Source organism: Phyllostomus discolor, chromosome 13, assembly GCF_004126475.2.
Source record: "Phyllostomus discolor isolate MPI-MPIP mPhyDis1 chromosome 13, mPhyDis1.pri.v3, whole genome shotgun sequence".
In the NCBI taxonomy this organism is placed as follows: domain Eukaryota; kingdom Metazoa; phylum Chordata; class Mammalia; order Chiroptera; family Phyllostomidae; genus Phyllostomus; species Phyllostomus discolor.
Genome location: NC_040915.2, coordinates 64,055,459 through 64,072,057, shown reverse-complemented (window position 1 = coordinate 64,072,057; position 16,599 = coordinate 64,055,459). Strand labels below are relative to the sequence as shown.

At 49.9% G+C, this 16,599-nt stretch overlaps 2 protein-coding genes across 2 annotated transcripts; one reads left to right on the top strand and one right to left on the bottom strand.

The window, feature by feature from the left end:
- Positions 1-1,434: 1,434 nt before the first annotated feature.
- Positions 1,435-4,367, bottom strand: PATE1 (prostate and testis expressed 1). Its single transcript, XM_036013660.1, has 4 exons — positions 4,231-4,367; positions 3,184-3,224; positions 2,545-2,695; positions 1,435-1,607 (listed from the first exon to the last, which is right to left on the bottom strand). Exons 1-4 carry the CDS (start codon positions 4,280-4,282, stop codon positions 1,435-1,437), a joined length of 417 nt encoding a protein of 138 aa, XP_035869553.1. The 5' UTR covers positions 4,283-4,367.
- Positions 4,368-10,455: 6,088 nt separating this feature from the next.
- LOC118497917 (prostate and testis expressed protein 2-like) lies at positions 10,456-13,162 on the top strand. Its single transcript, XM_036014130.1, has 3 exons — positions 10,456-10,654; positions 11,591-11,734; positions 12,219-13,162. The coding sequence occupies exons 1-3, from the start codon at positions 10,582-10,584 to the stop codon at positions 12,395-12,397; spliced, it is 396 nt and encodes a 131-aa protein (XP_035870023.1). The 5' UTR covers positions 10,456-10,581; the 3' UTR covers positions 12,398-13,162.
- The last annotated feature ends 3,437 nt before the right edge of the window (positions 13,163-16,599 follow it).

Sequence of the window (16,599 nt, the reverse complement as noted above, 5' to 3'; positions counted from 1 at the left end):
TAGCTCAGATGTCCAGGAGATTCTGACCCTCAGGTTGCCCTGGTTACAATACCCAGCACCCCCTGATTTTCTTGGTCCAGTGGAAGCCCTTCCCTGTTCTTCACATCTTACTGAAATATATTTACGTGGAGCAAACAAGAAGTAGCGGGAACCATCAGGGAGGCCAGCCCCTGAGCAAGTGCCCTTGTTCTAGACTCAGGTCCAGCATGCTTTTCCAGGCCAATAACCCTCTACTTACCAGGAAAATAGGAAAGCGATTATTTGTAAGAATAAATGTGTCCCAGCCCTGGCTGGCATAGCTCAGTGGATTGAGCGTGGGCTGGGAACCAAAGTGTCGCAGGTTCGATTCCCAGCCAGAGTACATTCCTGGGTTACAGGCCATAACCCCCAGCAACTGCACATTGATGTCTCTCTCTCTCTCTCTCTCTCTCTTTCTCTTTCTCCCCCTCCCTAAAAATAAATAAATAAAATCTTAAAAAAAAAGAATAAATGTGTCCCTAGGTACATTGCAACATTATTCACAATATCGACAACATGGACACAAATTAAGTGTGTGTTGACAGATTGGGTAAAGAAGATGTGGTCTGCACAGACCATGGAGCACCGCTCAGCCATAAAAAGACAAAATACTGCCATTCGTGATGGCGTGGGTGGGGCTCGACCGCGTTCATGCTTTGTGAAATAGAGAAGGATAAAACCCTTACAGTTTTACTCCCATGTGGGATATCCATCAAAAAGTAACAAACAAACTAAGAAGACAAACAAAAACAAACGCACAGATACAGAAAGAAGGGGGTTAGCAGGGGGAGAGAGGTGGGGGAGGGGGAGGGGCAAAGGAGGCCCATGTCTGGCAACCAAAGGAAAGTGGCCTACAGATGGGGGCACACAGGTGCTCAATTACAGCTTTGCACACCTGCAAGTTTTGCGATGTTATTAACCAATGTTACCCCAAAACATTGAATTTTTTTTAAACTGTAAATAAGAAAAAAATTAACCCAATGTCGATGAAAGACTTAAACAGAACACATAAAACTATAAAACTCTGAAGAGAAACAAGGAGAAACTTCACGGCATTGGATTTGGCAATGATTTCTTGGCTCTGACATCAAAAGCAGAGATAAATTGGGTTACATCAAAATCAAAAGCTTCTCTCTACCAAACGATGGAATCAACAGTGAACAGGCCACTCGTGGAGAGAGAAACCACGCAGCGGATAAAAGGAAGTCCTCAGAGCAACCAGCTGATTTAAAAATGCACAGAGGTCTTGAATAGACATTTCTCCAAAGAAGACATACAAATGGCACGACATCACGTGAAAACCACAGTGAGATGCCACTTCATACCCACTAAGGGGGCCACGATCACAAAACCAGAACATGGCAAGTATTGGTGAGGACGGGTTTGCGGTTGGCAACGTGCTTATTCAGAATCACGTTACCATATTTGGATTGGGGGCAGGGTCGGGGCAACGGTGGCCACGGGCTCATTACACAGGTCGTGGCTCCGGCAGCACCTGAAATTCACCAGGTAGGCTCCCCATCGCAAGTGGTACACGTTCGCGCAGTTCTTCAGGCAGCCCATGAAGGTCATCCAGGGAAAACCGTCATCTGTGGGAGAGAGGACAGACAGTGCCCCGGCACGGGCACCGGTCCGGTCCGGCGGAAGGAACGCCGGCGTCGGTGTGATTGGCAGGGCAATAATATGGGGGTGATACTCTGTAGTTTTAATTTGAACATTCCCCCTAAAATGTTCTATCATTTATCATACTCAAAGTGTGCTTGAGTATGATATTGTCATGTTACAGAATGACATGTTTATGCTTTTGTACTAAAAGATGTTGTAATAAAAAAGAGGGGGTGTTATTTGTGCCGGACCCTGTAGCTAAAAGCCACCTTGTGTCGTCTCAGGCTCTGTGATTCCAATGTGAGGAGTTGGAAGGGGCTTCACAAACAAAAGTCAGCGGTCCAGCAGCTGGAAGCAATGCTGGGGGGCGGGGCACCCTGACAGCAGCAATTCTGGGAAACCTGGATGTTTCCCCTGAGAATCCACATGGGCTTAAGCAAGGGTTATAAATGCCAAGGAGTCACTTAGCATAGAGGGTAGGAGAATAGAAAAATCACGATGTTTATAGTCTCACTCAGCCAGAGCCACTGAAGCCAGTCTCTATTGCTGCCCCCCCTCCTCCCCTGCCCCCCCCCCCCCCCCCCCCGCTCTTGTAAAGGCTGAAAACCACCCACAAGGAATTCCTGGCGGGGTCAGAAACAAGGAGCCGTCTTCCTGGCTCCCACGCGCAGTTGTTCCCCAACCGGTTGCCTCTCCTTTGTTGTCTTCCAGGTTTCTCAGAACACTGCTCTCCGGCTCCCTCCGGGATCACCTATTGCCGTTCTACTGTCCTTCCAGAAAGGCACATGATGGGGATGGAGACACCAGTCATTCCCGGGGGCAACTGCCTAGGGTACAGTGCGGCCCCTCCTCATTACTCAGGCTGGCTTGGCCCTGTCTGCTGCTTCAGCCCCTTCTTTCTTCCCCCAGCCTGCAACTTACTTTTGAAAATCTTCCCAGTTATGCAAGACTCTTCCATTGTCGCAGTGCATATTCCTCGGCCTTTGAAGCAGCTCTCCCTTGGAAACTGGAAGTGGCACATCCTACACTGGATAATTTCTATAGTGGGGACCGGAGAGTAGGGGGACCGAAGTGAGAGCAGACATCACATGCTGTGAAAGCACCCATCTCCCTTTTCTGGCTGAGGTTCTGCTTGGAGCCTGGGCAGCTTTGCCAGAGGTCCATTCAGCAAGGGCACCTGCCTCTATTCAAATGGGCTAAGCCTCCCTGGCTGGAGTGGCTCAAGAATGGATTGCGTGCCCCCCTGTGAACCGAAGTGTCATGGGTTTGATTCCCATCAGGGCACATGCTGGGTTGCGGGCCAGGTCCCCAGTAGGGGGCACGTGAGAGGCAACCACACACTGATGCTTCTCACCCTCTCTCCCTCCCTCCCTTCCCCTCTTTCTGAAAATAAAGAAATAAAGTATTTTTTAAAGTAATAATGAAAGAGGCTAAGCCAAGAGAGGGACTTGAGTTTATGTTCTTGTGAGTTTTAGCCTGAAAGAAATGGGAGGGGAAAGAAAGGGGAAGAGGAACAAATTCAAGGCCAAGAAGATCAGATCAGGTCCCCTTCACACTCACCAGACAAAATATGTTGATCAACAGGTAGGCGGTGGACTGCACTGACAAAGAGAAAGAATACATAAAACAAATCTGCATTTTTTCTGAGATTTCCCCCCCACCCCCAACCCCCGCCCCCGGACGGCCTCCCCCTTAACCCTTGGGACCCGTGGGGTGTGTGCTGTGCTCTCAGCCCAGAGCCACGCGAGGCCGTCTCTGTCCCTCCGAAACTCGGTCACTAGTCTCTGGCACCTCCACACCTCTTCCCTCCTTTTCTTACTCTTCACCTCTCTGTGGCCTCTCACACCCCCTACCTGTTCTTGTAGGGAGAGTCACAGACCAGAAGGAAAAAGATAAATGGACTTTTTAAAAAAACTCATTCTATTCTCAACTGACCCCATGTGGCTTTCATACCAGGGTGTGTGTGGAAGCACCTGAAATTCATGAGTTACACTTGGGATTTGGTTTGTACAGGCAGCATTCCCCTTCCTACCTGCTCTTTCTCTCGTGCTTTATGAACTGGCCCTAAGGCTTGTTAACTGCCTTCCTGTTACCTTGTCAGACTTCACACCGGCTCCCAGCTCAGCCCCATCCTCCTGGAAGAGGTTGCTCAGTATTGAATTTCAGGGTCTATCTCTGGATCCGTTTCAATCCCCAGTGCTGGCCCTGCCCATCTCCCTCGCCCCCACCCTGCAACCCCCCCGCTTCCCCCCTCCCACACCACCGATCTGTTGCTACTCACTGTACATGCTGTTTGTCTAAAAATGACCCAGAGAGTACTGTTGGGGGAAAAAAAAAATACAGTCTCTGCAGATCACATTTTAACAACCTCCCCGTCCCCAGCTTCTGTGAAAATCTTCTCAATTCCTATAATCCACCAATGTTTCCCTTAAAGGGGAGGACAGCAGCTTGGGTGCAGCTCCCAGGGACACTGTGGGGGAAGACATGGCATTAGGATGACCTCTTCTGTCCCCACAGGGCTCCTGTAAGAGCACCTGTGCCATGGGAACCCTGATCCATCCGGGGACCCTTCACACACCCCTCCAGCTGTCAGCCCCCGGGACTCACCTCTGAAGCTGCAGAGCAGGATGGGGAGCCCCAGCAGGAGGGACTTGTCCATTTCGGAGGGAGAAAGGAATGGGTTAGGGCAGGGAGCTGCAAGGTGCCTATTTATACATCCGCCAGGCTGGACTTCCCCAGGGCCGTCCAGGGGCGGGGACACTGCAAAAGACCTTCCAGGACTGCTCTGCTCCCAGGGAAACCAGGGACTCCGTCATTTCTCTTCCTGGCCAGTGTGGGGAGAGGGACTGGCTAGGTAAACCCTGGGCCTGGTTTACTCCAGTCCGACTACTCTGGAGTTTTGATGTCATGTTCTGGGGTCTTTTCATTAAAAGACGCTGTAGGAGAGAAGAGGGTGAGTCAGGGCCAGGCAAGTAGGGTTCAGCCATCTTCACCAGGGTGGCCATTAAAGCAGAGAGAATATATGAGTGCAAACAATTGGGGTGCAGAAAGGCCGAAAGAAGGCTGAGCATGGAGCCTTAAAAAGGTCTACCCCCAGGGAATGGGGGAGGCGGGGCGGGGGTGGGGGTGGGGGAAGGTTAGGCTCAGAGACACTGACACAGGGTCCTCACAGGGCGGGGGCCAGTCCCCCACTGTTGGTCATCCTGGGGTGGAGCAGACCCGGGGAGGGGTGGGGGCGGCGGCAGGGGTAGGAGATGAGAGCGCTGGAGGAAACTGCTCCCTTCTTATTTAATTCTTCTGCTGACGGCAACTCACAAGAGGAAAGGTCCTCATTCCAGGCCTGCCAGACCCGTCTCCTCACCTAATCACACTCCTACGGTGTTTTCACTCCAACCCTGAGGAAGAAATGCCCCTCTCCCAGCCCTACTGACCCGCCTACACTCTGCTTAGCTTTGAGTCCGTGCTGCTGACGTACTACTTTTCCATTAAAATTTCCCCACGTCATGCTCTCAGCCTCAGCATCTCATAATACCTGATTTCCTTACTGGGCCCCACTTTGTTTGTCATCTCCACACCTCTAATCCTCTTTCTCACCCTCTTAGGGCACCCCCAAATTATGATTTTCATGTCATACATCTCAGACCCCTGACTTAAAAGTGTTCAGGAATGAATCCCTTTTGCCGATGGATCTAGACTTCGTTTCAATCTGTGTGGTCCCTGTACTCGTGACACCCCTCTCCCCAGCAGAGGTGCCCCAGGTGCACGCAAACTGGACGTACAGCCCAAGGTTCAGCCCAGCCAAGGGTGACTAGAAGGTCTCCATTTAGGTCTGTGTGTGTGTGATCAGAAGCCATTTAGATGGTGGACTAGGGTGTTTGCTTTGCATCTCTGCTATTAGGCAAAATAATAAAAATGATGTTTTTAAGACCTGGCTGGCGTAGCTCAGTGGATTGAGCGCGGGCTGCGAACCAAAGTGTCGCAGGTTCGATTCCCAGTCAGGGCACACGCATGGGTTGCAGACCATGGCCCCCAGCAACCACACATTGGTGTTTCTCTCTCTCTTTCTCCCTCCCTTCCTTCTCTAAAAATAAATAAATTAATTAATTTTAAAAAAAACCTTAAAAAATGATGTTTCTTGCGTGGAGATTTACTGTCTCTTTATCATTACTTTCAAAAGAAACATCTACTCTCCGCAGGGAAAATACAGCAAAATACCCTGCAACGTATTGCTAATCGAGACAGTTTCTCCTGATGACCTTTTTGAATAGGGCGATGGGGCCAGGGGTGGGGACCAGGACTTGGGGAAGGAGCTCTCAGCTCAGGAGGGCCCCACAGGCCGTCAGGTGAGTCAACAGGACGAAGACCCTCAGTCACTCTTCCTATGAGGCACCAATAGCCTTGGGCTCCTGGGTTCTCCCAGTACCCGTGGGACATACACCAGTGACCCAGCAGGGAAAGAACAGTTTCTTCTAGATCAGAGTTGGACAGAACAGTCAGATCAGAACAGCCTGTCCCTTTTTTCCTGATGCAAGTGAGTAAGTAGCACAGTTCTGGGTGACTGGGACCTGTGGAAGCCAGGGACGCTCTACCCCCTTGAAGGAGACGAAGGCAGAAAATTTTCTGGCAGTACGTGCAGATCCAGTAAAGAGCATAGACCAAGCATCTCTGGGGAGCATCGGTGGGTTCTTTTCTATTGCGAGACTCGCCACCCCTAAGGATTTTTTGGGGATCTCAGAATTGTTCAAAACGTCCACAGGTCCCTGGAGAGTCTCTTCCTGTGACTCTGAGGTGGGGAGAAGGTAGCTTGGACACTGAGGTGACCAGGGGGCTGGGTCTAGGGTTATTCTCAAGGGAGAATAAGAAGCCAATAGCTCATCCGTCGCTCCGGTTGCAGCTTGCATCTCAAGGGAAATGTCCTGTGCTTCAGTCTGCTGCCAACAAGCCTGGCTATCACCCAAAGGACTCTTTCTAAGGGTGACCGCAGCTAAGGACAGACTAGGGACTCCTCATCTGCTCTGCGCGGTGGACTCACAGCACGTGGAGGCCATGCTCAGGGACCTCTCCGAAAACTGCCAGCACCCTGAGGTGGGACACAGCCCTCTGCATCGCTGAGCTCATGACATACTTTTACATATTATAATTATAAAAATAACGTACAATGCCAGAATACAAAAATAACCTCTCTGTGTTCAGAGAGACTGTCCCTAACCAGTTCACTGAAGCAGATTCCCCCTCACTATTTCCTGTGTGTGTGTACAGGTGTGGGGTTGTTATATTGGTGAAAAACAATACACATACCAAAAACAGGTGTAGAACATAAATGTGCATGTTAAATTATTTTCATTTTTTTATCGCCACCCAAGGACATGCTCCTTGAGGTGTTTAGAGAGGGAGAAGGGTGGGGGAGACAAGGAGAAAAACATCGACGGGAGAGAAGCGTCCGTCGCTTGGCTGCCTCCTGCGCACGACTCGACCAGGGACGGAACTGCAGCCCACGCATGCGCTCTGACCGGGAATCCAAGGTCTGAGGATATGATGTACAACATGGGGACGACAGTCGACAACAATGTATTATATCATTGACATTTGCTAAGAGAGAACTTAAATGTTCTCACCAAAATAAAGTAAAATGTAAAGCAATGATGTCCTGGCTGGTGTGGCTCAGTGGGCTGAGTGCCAGCCTGAGAACCAGAGTCACAAGTTCCATTCCCAGTCAGGGCATGTGCCTGGGTGGTGGGCCAGGTCCCCAGTTGGGGGCGCATGAGAGGCAACTATACATTGGTGTTTCTCTCCCTCTCTTCCTCCCTCTTTTCCCCTCTGTCTAAAAATAAATAAATATTTTTTAAAAAGGTAAAGCGATGGACGTGTTAATTAACTAGATTAGTGCGTGTGTGTAGGGGGAGATCCTGTCACAATGTATATCAAATCACCATGAGGTACACTTTAAACATCTTACAATTTGGTCCGTTGTAACTCTAAATTGTTGAACTTTGTTTAAGGACTACATGAGCCCTGGGGAGGGCCCACGTTGAAATCCCAGTTCTGCTTCCTAGCATTTTGACCTCGGCAAAACATTCACCCTTCCTTCGCCTGCATTCCAAAACCTGTGAGGATGCCCCGGGAGAACCTCGTCTGGGGTCGACGTCTCCGAGTTTCCTTCCAAGGCCTCCATCCGTAGGCGCCGGGGAATCAGCCACCCGGGCCATCCAGAACGGGAAGACGCGGGTGGACACAGTGTGACTTGCCCTGCCGCTGCATCAAAGGGCCTAGCCGACCGTGACAGAACCATTGGAAGGGCCCACGAGAAGGGCGCACCAGAACGCAGGGCATCGACTTGCAGCAACGCTGCTCCCGGAGCCTCGACGCTGGCAGAGCCGGACGCCCGCTGCTCCCGTGCGCTGCGGAAACGGACCTCCAGGCAGGTCCGTATCCAGACGGGAGACGTGGAGCCTGTCTTAGAAAAAACGCTCGCTTGCGCCTGAAAGATTCTATTTGCTGAAAGAAGATGAAAGGGGTGCAATGGAAAGCCCCTGGGGTTCCGTGTTGAAGTTTTTATTCTTCCCGAGTGCTAGAATTTGGGCCTTTTGAATTCCTGTCATGCTGCAGCATGGATGTTTGAGCAAAATTAACCTAGAGACCCTTCTTTTTGTCTTAGCCAGAGGCTGTTCTTTTTCTCTTTAGAAGGTAACAATAAGAATGGCTATAATTTTCTAAGCACCTGCTCTGTTAGAAACACTGCAAACACGTTATCTTTTTCTGAGATTTTTTTCCCCATTGCACTTCGCGTTGAACACTATTGTGTATCAGTTTCACGTGTTCAGCATAGCGGGCAGACAACCCCACACTTACAAAGTCCTTACAAACTCTGCTTCCAGCGCCCGCCTGGCGCCTCACGTAGCTGTCACAATATTATCCACCGCATTCCCGGTGCTGCGCTTTGCGTCCCGCGACTGGGCTGTGACTCCCAGTCGGTCCTTCCCCGCCCCTTCGCCCCGCCCCCAGCCCCGCCCCCAGGCAACCCACAGCCTGGACACAAGTCTTGAAGCCCTCGCCTGAGTGTGCCGCGGTGCGCTTGTGCCAGATAATGGGCCGTCCCGAAGGACTCCAGCCACCAAAGACACTCAAGGAGGAAGGAAGACACGTTTAAAGATGCTCATTTTGTAGTTGAAAACCTTCTCGCAAGGGAAGTTCAGGTGGCTTTGCCGGCGAGCGCCCCCGAACATCTCGAAGCCGAATAGCACTGATTCTCAGAAGTCTTCCAGAAAATTGAAGAGGAGTCCGCGTATCCTGACGCGTTTCAGGGAGCCAGCGCTCCCCTGATGCCACAGCCACATCAAGATCCCACGAGAAAAGGCATCTGTGACACAGCTTCCCCTGTCCAGAAACCCAAAGTGCCTGCCTTTGCTAGGGATTGCCGTTGCCCTTGGCCCCGCCTAGCCGGGCCTGCCGTTCCTGCCACTGCACCGCGCCCCGGAGGGCTGTTTGTTCTCTGGTTCTAGTCGGTGAGGGCGGATTCCCCCTTGGAGGGTTCTCGCTCTGGTTCAGGGGCTGTACTGTGCAACTACCTGAAAGGAGCTGGCTTCTGGAGCACGAACTTCAGAAGAGGCTTCTGGCACAAAGAGAGATGTTTTTTACTCATCCTCCTCGAGGGGGCAGTATTTGAAAAGAGCTAGAGAACGAACTAGAGACCAGCAGAAGCAGCTCTCGCAGCCAGGCTGGGCTTAGAGGTCGAGGCTTAGACTTGGGTGGTGTCCACAGACATGGCCCAAATGTAGCTCAGTCAAGAGACGTGGGAAAGAAAAGCAAGTGGACTTAACGGGTTCTCAGAAGGGAGAGAGGGGTGGAATAAAGAGAGGAAAACCATGTTGCAATGTGTGCAACCTTTAAGTTGCCTTCCCTTTAAATAGGAGCCCTTGTTTCCTTAACATATAATGTGTGTTTGGGAGAAATGGAATTGTTGCAAAATAATTGTAAATGCCAATTGCTCCTTTATTTTTCCTGCCTCCCATTTCTCCCAGCTTCGGACTAATCAGTATACCCCTCTTACATTCCCTGTCCTGTAATTGGTTCACCACTGGGAACAGTCTGACATGCCTATGTCTCTGGTCCTTGTGCTAGACACGTGCTCTTGAATAATAACAATTTGCAGTTTCCAACTGCATTCTTTCCAGACATTCTGAGAACCTGAGGTGAGCTAGTTCCTTACCTTCCCCTGAATGGCCACTCCCTTTACCAGCCTGGGGTCACGTGATTTGGCTGAGTTAAGGAATCTAACACAGCCCTGGCTGGTGTGGCTCAGTGGGCTGAGCACCAGCCTGCGAACCAAAGGGTCACAGGTTCAATTCCCAGCCAGGGCACATGCCTGGGTTGTGGGTCAGGTCCCCAGTAGGAGGCACTCTAGAGGCAACCACACATTGAAGTTTCTCTCCCTCTCTCCTTCCCTTCCCCCCTCTCTAAAAATAAATAAATAAAATCTTTTTTTAAAAGAAGGAATCTAACACAAGATGTGTATGTGCCACACACGTGTGTTCCTGTGGGGCAAGGTCCAGGACGGAGGCTCAGTGGGCCAGTCAGTAACACCATGCAGAGTAGGCTGAAACAGTAAAGAATGTGTGGACTCCGAAGGTGGCTCCACTTCTGCTTCACGCAGATCCCCTGCCTTTTCTGGGATGAGCTCACTAATACCCTCTCTTCCTTTGGTCACCTCTTTCCTATGCAGATGTCCGGGTCCAGGCTCTGGAGTGGAGAGAGAGAGAGAGAGCAGAACACCCACTCTCTCAGAGGCAGGGCCTCCCAGGACAAGTAAATGAAATGCACCTTTTATGACTCAGGACGGCAAGTCCCAGAGTGGGAGGCTGGGAGGAAACTGCAGCTTCGCCTCCATCCCACACCCTGTCTAGTGCACTGTTCCTGAGCCCCTCCTGCAGCTCGGTTTCCTGCCACATCATCCTTTTCCCGATGCACATGGAGCGGCTCCTGTTCCTCCTGCTCTCGGGCATCCTCCTGGCTCTGTGCTGGCCTTCCACAGAGGGTGAGTCCCGGAGCAGGGAGCCAAAGTGGGCAGCATGATGGGTTCAGGGAGTAAAGTACTAGAGTGTCCCGATGAGGAGGAGCAGAAGCCGCAGGGACAGCATTTGCTGATCTAGGCCCCTGAGCCCCACGGCTGCTGCAAATTCCCTTCCCCACCATGGAAACGCTTCCTGGGGACCAGCTGTGCCTGCCGCTCAGTAGCTTCACCAAACTCTAATCCCGGGATGATGTGAGGGGAAGGGGTGATAAAGAATCACTGGGGCACTGACCTATGTGGTTCAGTGGGTTGGGCATTGTCCCCAAATCAAAAAGTTGCAGGTCCGATCCCCAGTACATGCCTAGGTTGTGAGTTCGGTCCCCAGTTGGGGCATGTACGGAGAGGCAACCGATTGATGTTTCTCTCCCATCTCGATGTTTCTCTACCTTTCTTCCTCTCTTCCCCTCTATCTCTAAATAAATGAATAAATAGTTTTTAAAAAGAATCATTGGGGTCTATACCTGGGCAAGTTAGAGAGCAGTATTGCCTTTTCTCTACACTAAGACCCTGGTCTTGATAAGTAACTCAGAACAGAGATCCGCCTCTTCCTTCTTCGCCCCCCCACCCCCAATCCTGGGTCTTCCCTCTCTGCTGACCTCGCCCAGCTCTGCCAGCACTACAATGCCTATTTCAGAGTCCCCTTTAGAAGCCACAGATTCTGGCTGAGTCTGAAGAGAAAGAAGGGAGAGGGCTTCCTGGAAACCCCGTGGCTCCCACAACCAGGCTCCAGGAGGCAGATCTGGGCCGTGCGGGGAGGGTCCCCAGGAGAGAGACAAAAGAACCCTGGACAGTCGGGGGTCCTGGCCTCCATCCCTGCGCTGGTAGGGGCAGCCCCCCTTCTGCTTCCCTAACTATCTGACACCCTTTGGTCTCACCCCATGGTTCTCACCTAATGTCCAGATCCCACAAGGAGACTTCCACGTTGTACCTCCTGCGATGAATTTGTGGGCAGGACCTGCAGGAAGAATTTAGGTTCCTGTCATTCCAAATACCCTGACTTTGCATGCCAGACCAAAGAAGTGTACTCTAGACATTTCACCGGAGGTGAGTGGAGGGGAAGAGAGAAAGGAGGGATGGGCGATTGAATTTTATGACTTGGCTTGGCAAGACAAAAACAAAACAAAAATGTAGATCTGGAGTCAGAATTTTTTAGCCCCGCCAGCTCCGGCATGAAGTCAGGCGTTGGTCTTGGGCGTGTTATTTTCCTTCTCTGAGTTGGAATTTCTCATCTGCACAAAGGTTGAGTTTTTGTGGATGATTTCCAAATCCCCCCCATCACTGATACCTGGCTACTGAATCCCTAATAAAGGATCAGCTGTTACAGCTCCTTTGCTGTAAATGCATGCGAGCGTTGGGGGCGGGAGCGAGCTGTTCCGGAAGGAGTCTGCCCCTTCTGTGGAAGGGTCTCCACTGTCTCAGGCTCTGCCTAAGGGGACAAGCAGGAAGGGAGAGTCTGGTCACTCAGCTGTATTTCCTGTCCCATCCGTGTCTAACCTGCACCTCCCTGTTATTTTCCTGCCCTCTTCAGAGTACATCTACCACTATTCCATCCTGGGCTGCCCCAAAAGATGTGTGGAGTATATACGCATCACCAACAGGGAGAAAAACGTGTTCTTCTGTTGTAATCAAAGCTACTGCAACAGCGTCTCAGTAAAGGATGAGGTTCCCTTCAATCCTATCCAATTAGAGAAGTTAGAATTCAACTGACTTGTGGGGACCTCCTCCCGACTGCACCCTGCCAGCCTTTCTGGACAAACATCAATGTCCAGCACAGCCTTTGCACCCACCTGCCACCTACACTGTCTGGAGAGCCAAGAGGCCCGAGAGAAATGAACTGTGGATGAAGAAGGACTATGTGCAACTTTGAAACTCGTCTGGGCCCGAGCCAGGCCCATGAGGCCTCATCGTCTGGTTCTGCCACTCTGGCTGGGGGCCAAACCCCAAGTCCAGGTGGGGCAAGAAAGTGGGGGAGGCTGCTCTGGGATCTGGGGGCCCTGAATAGATGGCAACGCCAACTCTAATGAGCAACCAGACCAGGTGCAGGGCAGCTCTCGCACTGTCTCCACAGTGACTGATAAGAAGGAAGGGATACTGGGCAAGAAGCATCTGGCAAAGGTCACCACATGATTTAATGTCTCGTGTGTATGGGATCTGAAACCCCATTGGGGCTGGCTGGGGTCAGGATGCGTGATGAGGGCAGTGGGAAGCAGGTGTCTCTGGCCATTGCACGACCCAAGTATTAAAAACATGCATTCGGAAGGAGCCCACCAGACTGCCCGAGTCTGAACCCTCCCACTCCATCCTTCCAGCCCTCAGCTTCTCTCTACCACAGCCACCTCCTGCTTTACGCTGTTGATATGAAGGCTCAGTGAGTCTGTAGCTTTCAGGTGCGTAGTAAGCACAGGTGTTGGACATTTCTTATCACCCATGTGACAGACACAGGGTAGGACACTTTACACGTCATCTCATAAACACCCCCCTGCAGCGAGATTATTGTTTCCATTGTGGCAATGAAGAAGCTGGGGCTAGAGAGGTTCGTGACCTCTGCCGAGGGTGCAGAGCCGCTGAGTGGCCGAGCCAGGCCACAGACAGAGGCATCTGCCTGTGCTCACCCCCTCTGCAACCCTGCACCTGCAGTGAGTGTCCGGAGGGGGCTCCCAAGGGAGGCGGCGCCTCCCCTCTGTCACCGTGGTCCACTCTGAGCTCCCCTGGCCTTCATCTCCCTGAATCCAGCAGCCCCAGGCTCTTGACATGAGCGCAGGTCTCCTTCCCCGACTCCGTCCAGAGCGCTGCTATCCGGCTCTCCCTTGTCTGCCTCTCCCCTGTGTGCTCCCAGCCGTGCAGCCTATTGCAGTAGGAGGGAGACTCAATGGAGGGTGCAAGCTTTGGCTTCCAACAGACCCAGGTAGGTGGCAGCACTCTGACACTCACCGGCACCCAACCACTCAAGTGTCGTCTTCTGCATAATAGAAATAATATCCTTCCTTTATACTATCACGGGACAAGGGGAAAAAATGGCATATAGCATGAACTCCCTGACACAGGGCCTGGAACATTCAGTAGGGACCGAATGAGTGGAAGCTGTTATCACTCTTCCTACTTGCCGGACGAACTTATCTCCTTTAATTTGTGTGATGGTCCTGCTCACAGTTGGGGGGTGTGAAACTAGGAGAGGTGAAATCACCTACCCGGGCTCACACAGGTATCAAGTCACTGGGAGGAGCTAAACTGAGAGAGAAGCTTACAAGCCACTGCCCTCTGGTCCTCTGGCCGCTCAGCCCCACAGCCTCCCCGTCTGGGCTCCCGGCCCAGGTTCTGTCCTGGGTCCCAGCAGATGGCCTGACGTGGCTCAGCCACAGGCAAACCAGAGCAGGAAAGCAGGGTGCAGGCTTCACAGCCAGAGAGCACTGGGCTTCTAGCAACCCAGAGCTTTGGGAACATCCTCTCCACTTTCATTTCCTCCTCTGCAAACTGGGCTGATGAAAGGTTCCTCACGCGGCCTCGGTGAAGACTAAATCATAGAACATATCACTGTACTTAGTGACCAGTGCACCTTAACTGCCCCATAGGAAATAACTACATTATAGTTCACCATCATATTATAATTTAACTCCTAAATCAAAGAGAATTCTGTGCTGCAGTAACAGAAAACCAAGACAATGCCAATGACAGATGAAACTGTGGTGAGATGAAATAAGGGACAAAGTTCACCACTGGAACCACGTTAAGTGTGCAGCACAGCGACACTCAGCACACTCGCTCTGTTGTTGAAGCCTCCCCTCCCTACGTGCCCACAGCGTTTTCATCATCTGAGACAGAAACTCCGTCCTCACCAAGCTGTGACTCCCGGTAAGGGGTTGGTATCAAAAGTATATAAAGAACATACGCAACTCAACAACAACAAAAAGAACAACTCAGTTTAAAAAATGGTGGGTGGTCTGCATAATGTTTTCCCAGAGAAGACATAGAGATGGCCATTAGGCCCATGAAAACATGTTCGACATTACTCATTTGTAGGAAAATTTTGGATATTAACCCCTTGCAGGATATATCGTTGCAAACATAGTTTCCCATTTAGTGGGTTGCCTTTTGTCTTGATCATTTGCTATGCGGAAGATTTTTAGTTTGATGGAGTCCATTTTGTTTATTTTTTGCTTCCGTTTCCCTTGTCTTTGAAGGCGGATCCATGAAAACATTGCTAAGACTGATGTCAAGGAGCTTACGTGTATGTTTTCTTCTAGGAAGTTCATGGTGTCAAGCTTTATATTTAAGGCTTTAATCCTTTTTGAGTTAGTTTTTGTGTATAGGTAAGACAGTGGTCTAGTTTTTTGTTGTTTTTTTTTGCATGTAGCTGATCAGTTTTACCAACATTGTTTATTGAAGAGACTGTCTTTTCTTTGTTATATATTTTTTACTCCTTTCTCATAAATTAATTGTCCCTATATGTATGTGGGTTTCTTTTGGGGCTCTCAGCTCTGTTTCATTGGTCTGTGTGTCTGTTTTTCTGCCAGCACCATACTGTTTTGATCACTGTAGTTTGGTAGTATAGTTTTAGGTCAGGGAGTATGAAATCTCTGGCTCTCATCTTTTTTCTCAGGGTTGCTTTGGCTACCTTTGGCTATTTTTTAAACTGAGTCGTTCTTTTTTGTTGTTGTTGGAGTCTTTTGTGGTTCTATACATATCTGACAACTTGTTATTCTATTTCTGTGAAAGCTGTCCCTAGGATTATGAGAAGGATTGAATTAAATCTGTTGATTGCTTTAGGTAATACTGCAATTTTAACAATGTTAACTATTCCAATCTATGAACACAAAATATATTTTCATTTCTTTGTGTCCTCCTCAATTTCTCTCAACAACCGTCATTATAACAACCATGCTGTTGGCTGCTCCCTCTTACACTTCCACCCACAGGGACCAAGCGTTCTTCCATCTCTGCTTCCCTGCCAACACTTTAGTTTTCCGGTTTTTAAAAAAAATACTAGACGTCCTACTAGGTGTGAAGTGATCAAAGGCATTTTCTTAAATAATAAAAAGCCCTCTCACTAGTTCTGCCGGCACCAGCGTGGCCCCTCTGCAGTTCTTTCTGATGGGATCAGACATGATAAGTGCACCCAGCGTAACATGCGCTGGGACGTTCGGGTTGGGCTTGGTTTGCTTTGATCTTCACGGGGCTGTTGCTGACATGTTAGCATTTAACCACAGGTCTCCCAGAATGGCTAATCCCACCTGTCTTCCCTTTCACCTCCCATCTCAGTTCAAATTTATAGATGAAATCTATTAAAAAAAAAACACTTAAATTTGATATCTAAAAAAGTAGATTTTTAGAAGATTTTTCTTATGACTTTGAAAAATGTTACCCAAATTAAACACACGGAAAATGAATTTATTTTGTTCGCCTTTCCAAGAGAAAGGTCAAATGCTCCATTTAGTTTATTTTAAATTGTGAGTGGGAAGTAGTCAATAAGTAATAAAAATACAAATAATCTCCACATTCCCGCAGCAAACAGCAAAGGAAAAGTTAAGGCTAGAAACAAGAGATGAGAAGATAAAAACGAAGAGGTTGACAAAATGAGGAGAAAACATTATACATAAAAGGTGAGAGAGATACAAGCATACATTGCTATTGTTATAATAAGATCCTTATATTAAACAGATGGAAAACACCAAGAAGAAATCAATTTTTCTCTGCTGAAAAGCATATTAAACTCACTTTTCTTACAAGAAACACTGACTTTGTCAGTTCCTCCCCACTTCCTCGGGAGCAGTGCCCACACTCACGACTTCCTCCTGCCGTGTTCCATGCACTCCTCACCTCGCTGTCGTGTGGCCTCTGGGACCTCCACCCACTTTTCATGATGGTGGGCTCCAGGATCCATGACCCTTCCAGTCCGTTCCCTTCCCCTCTCG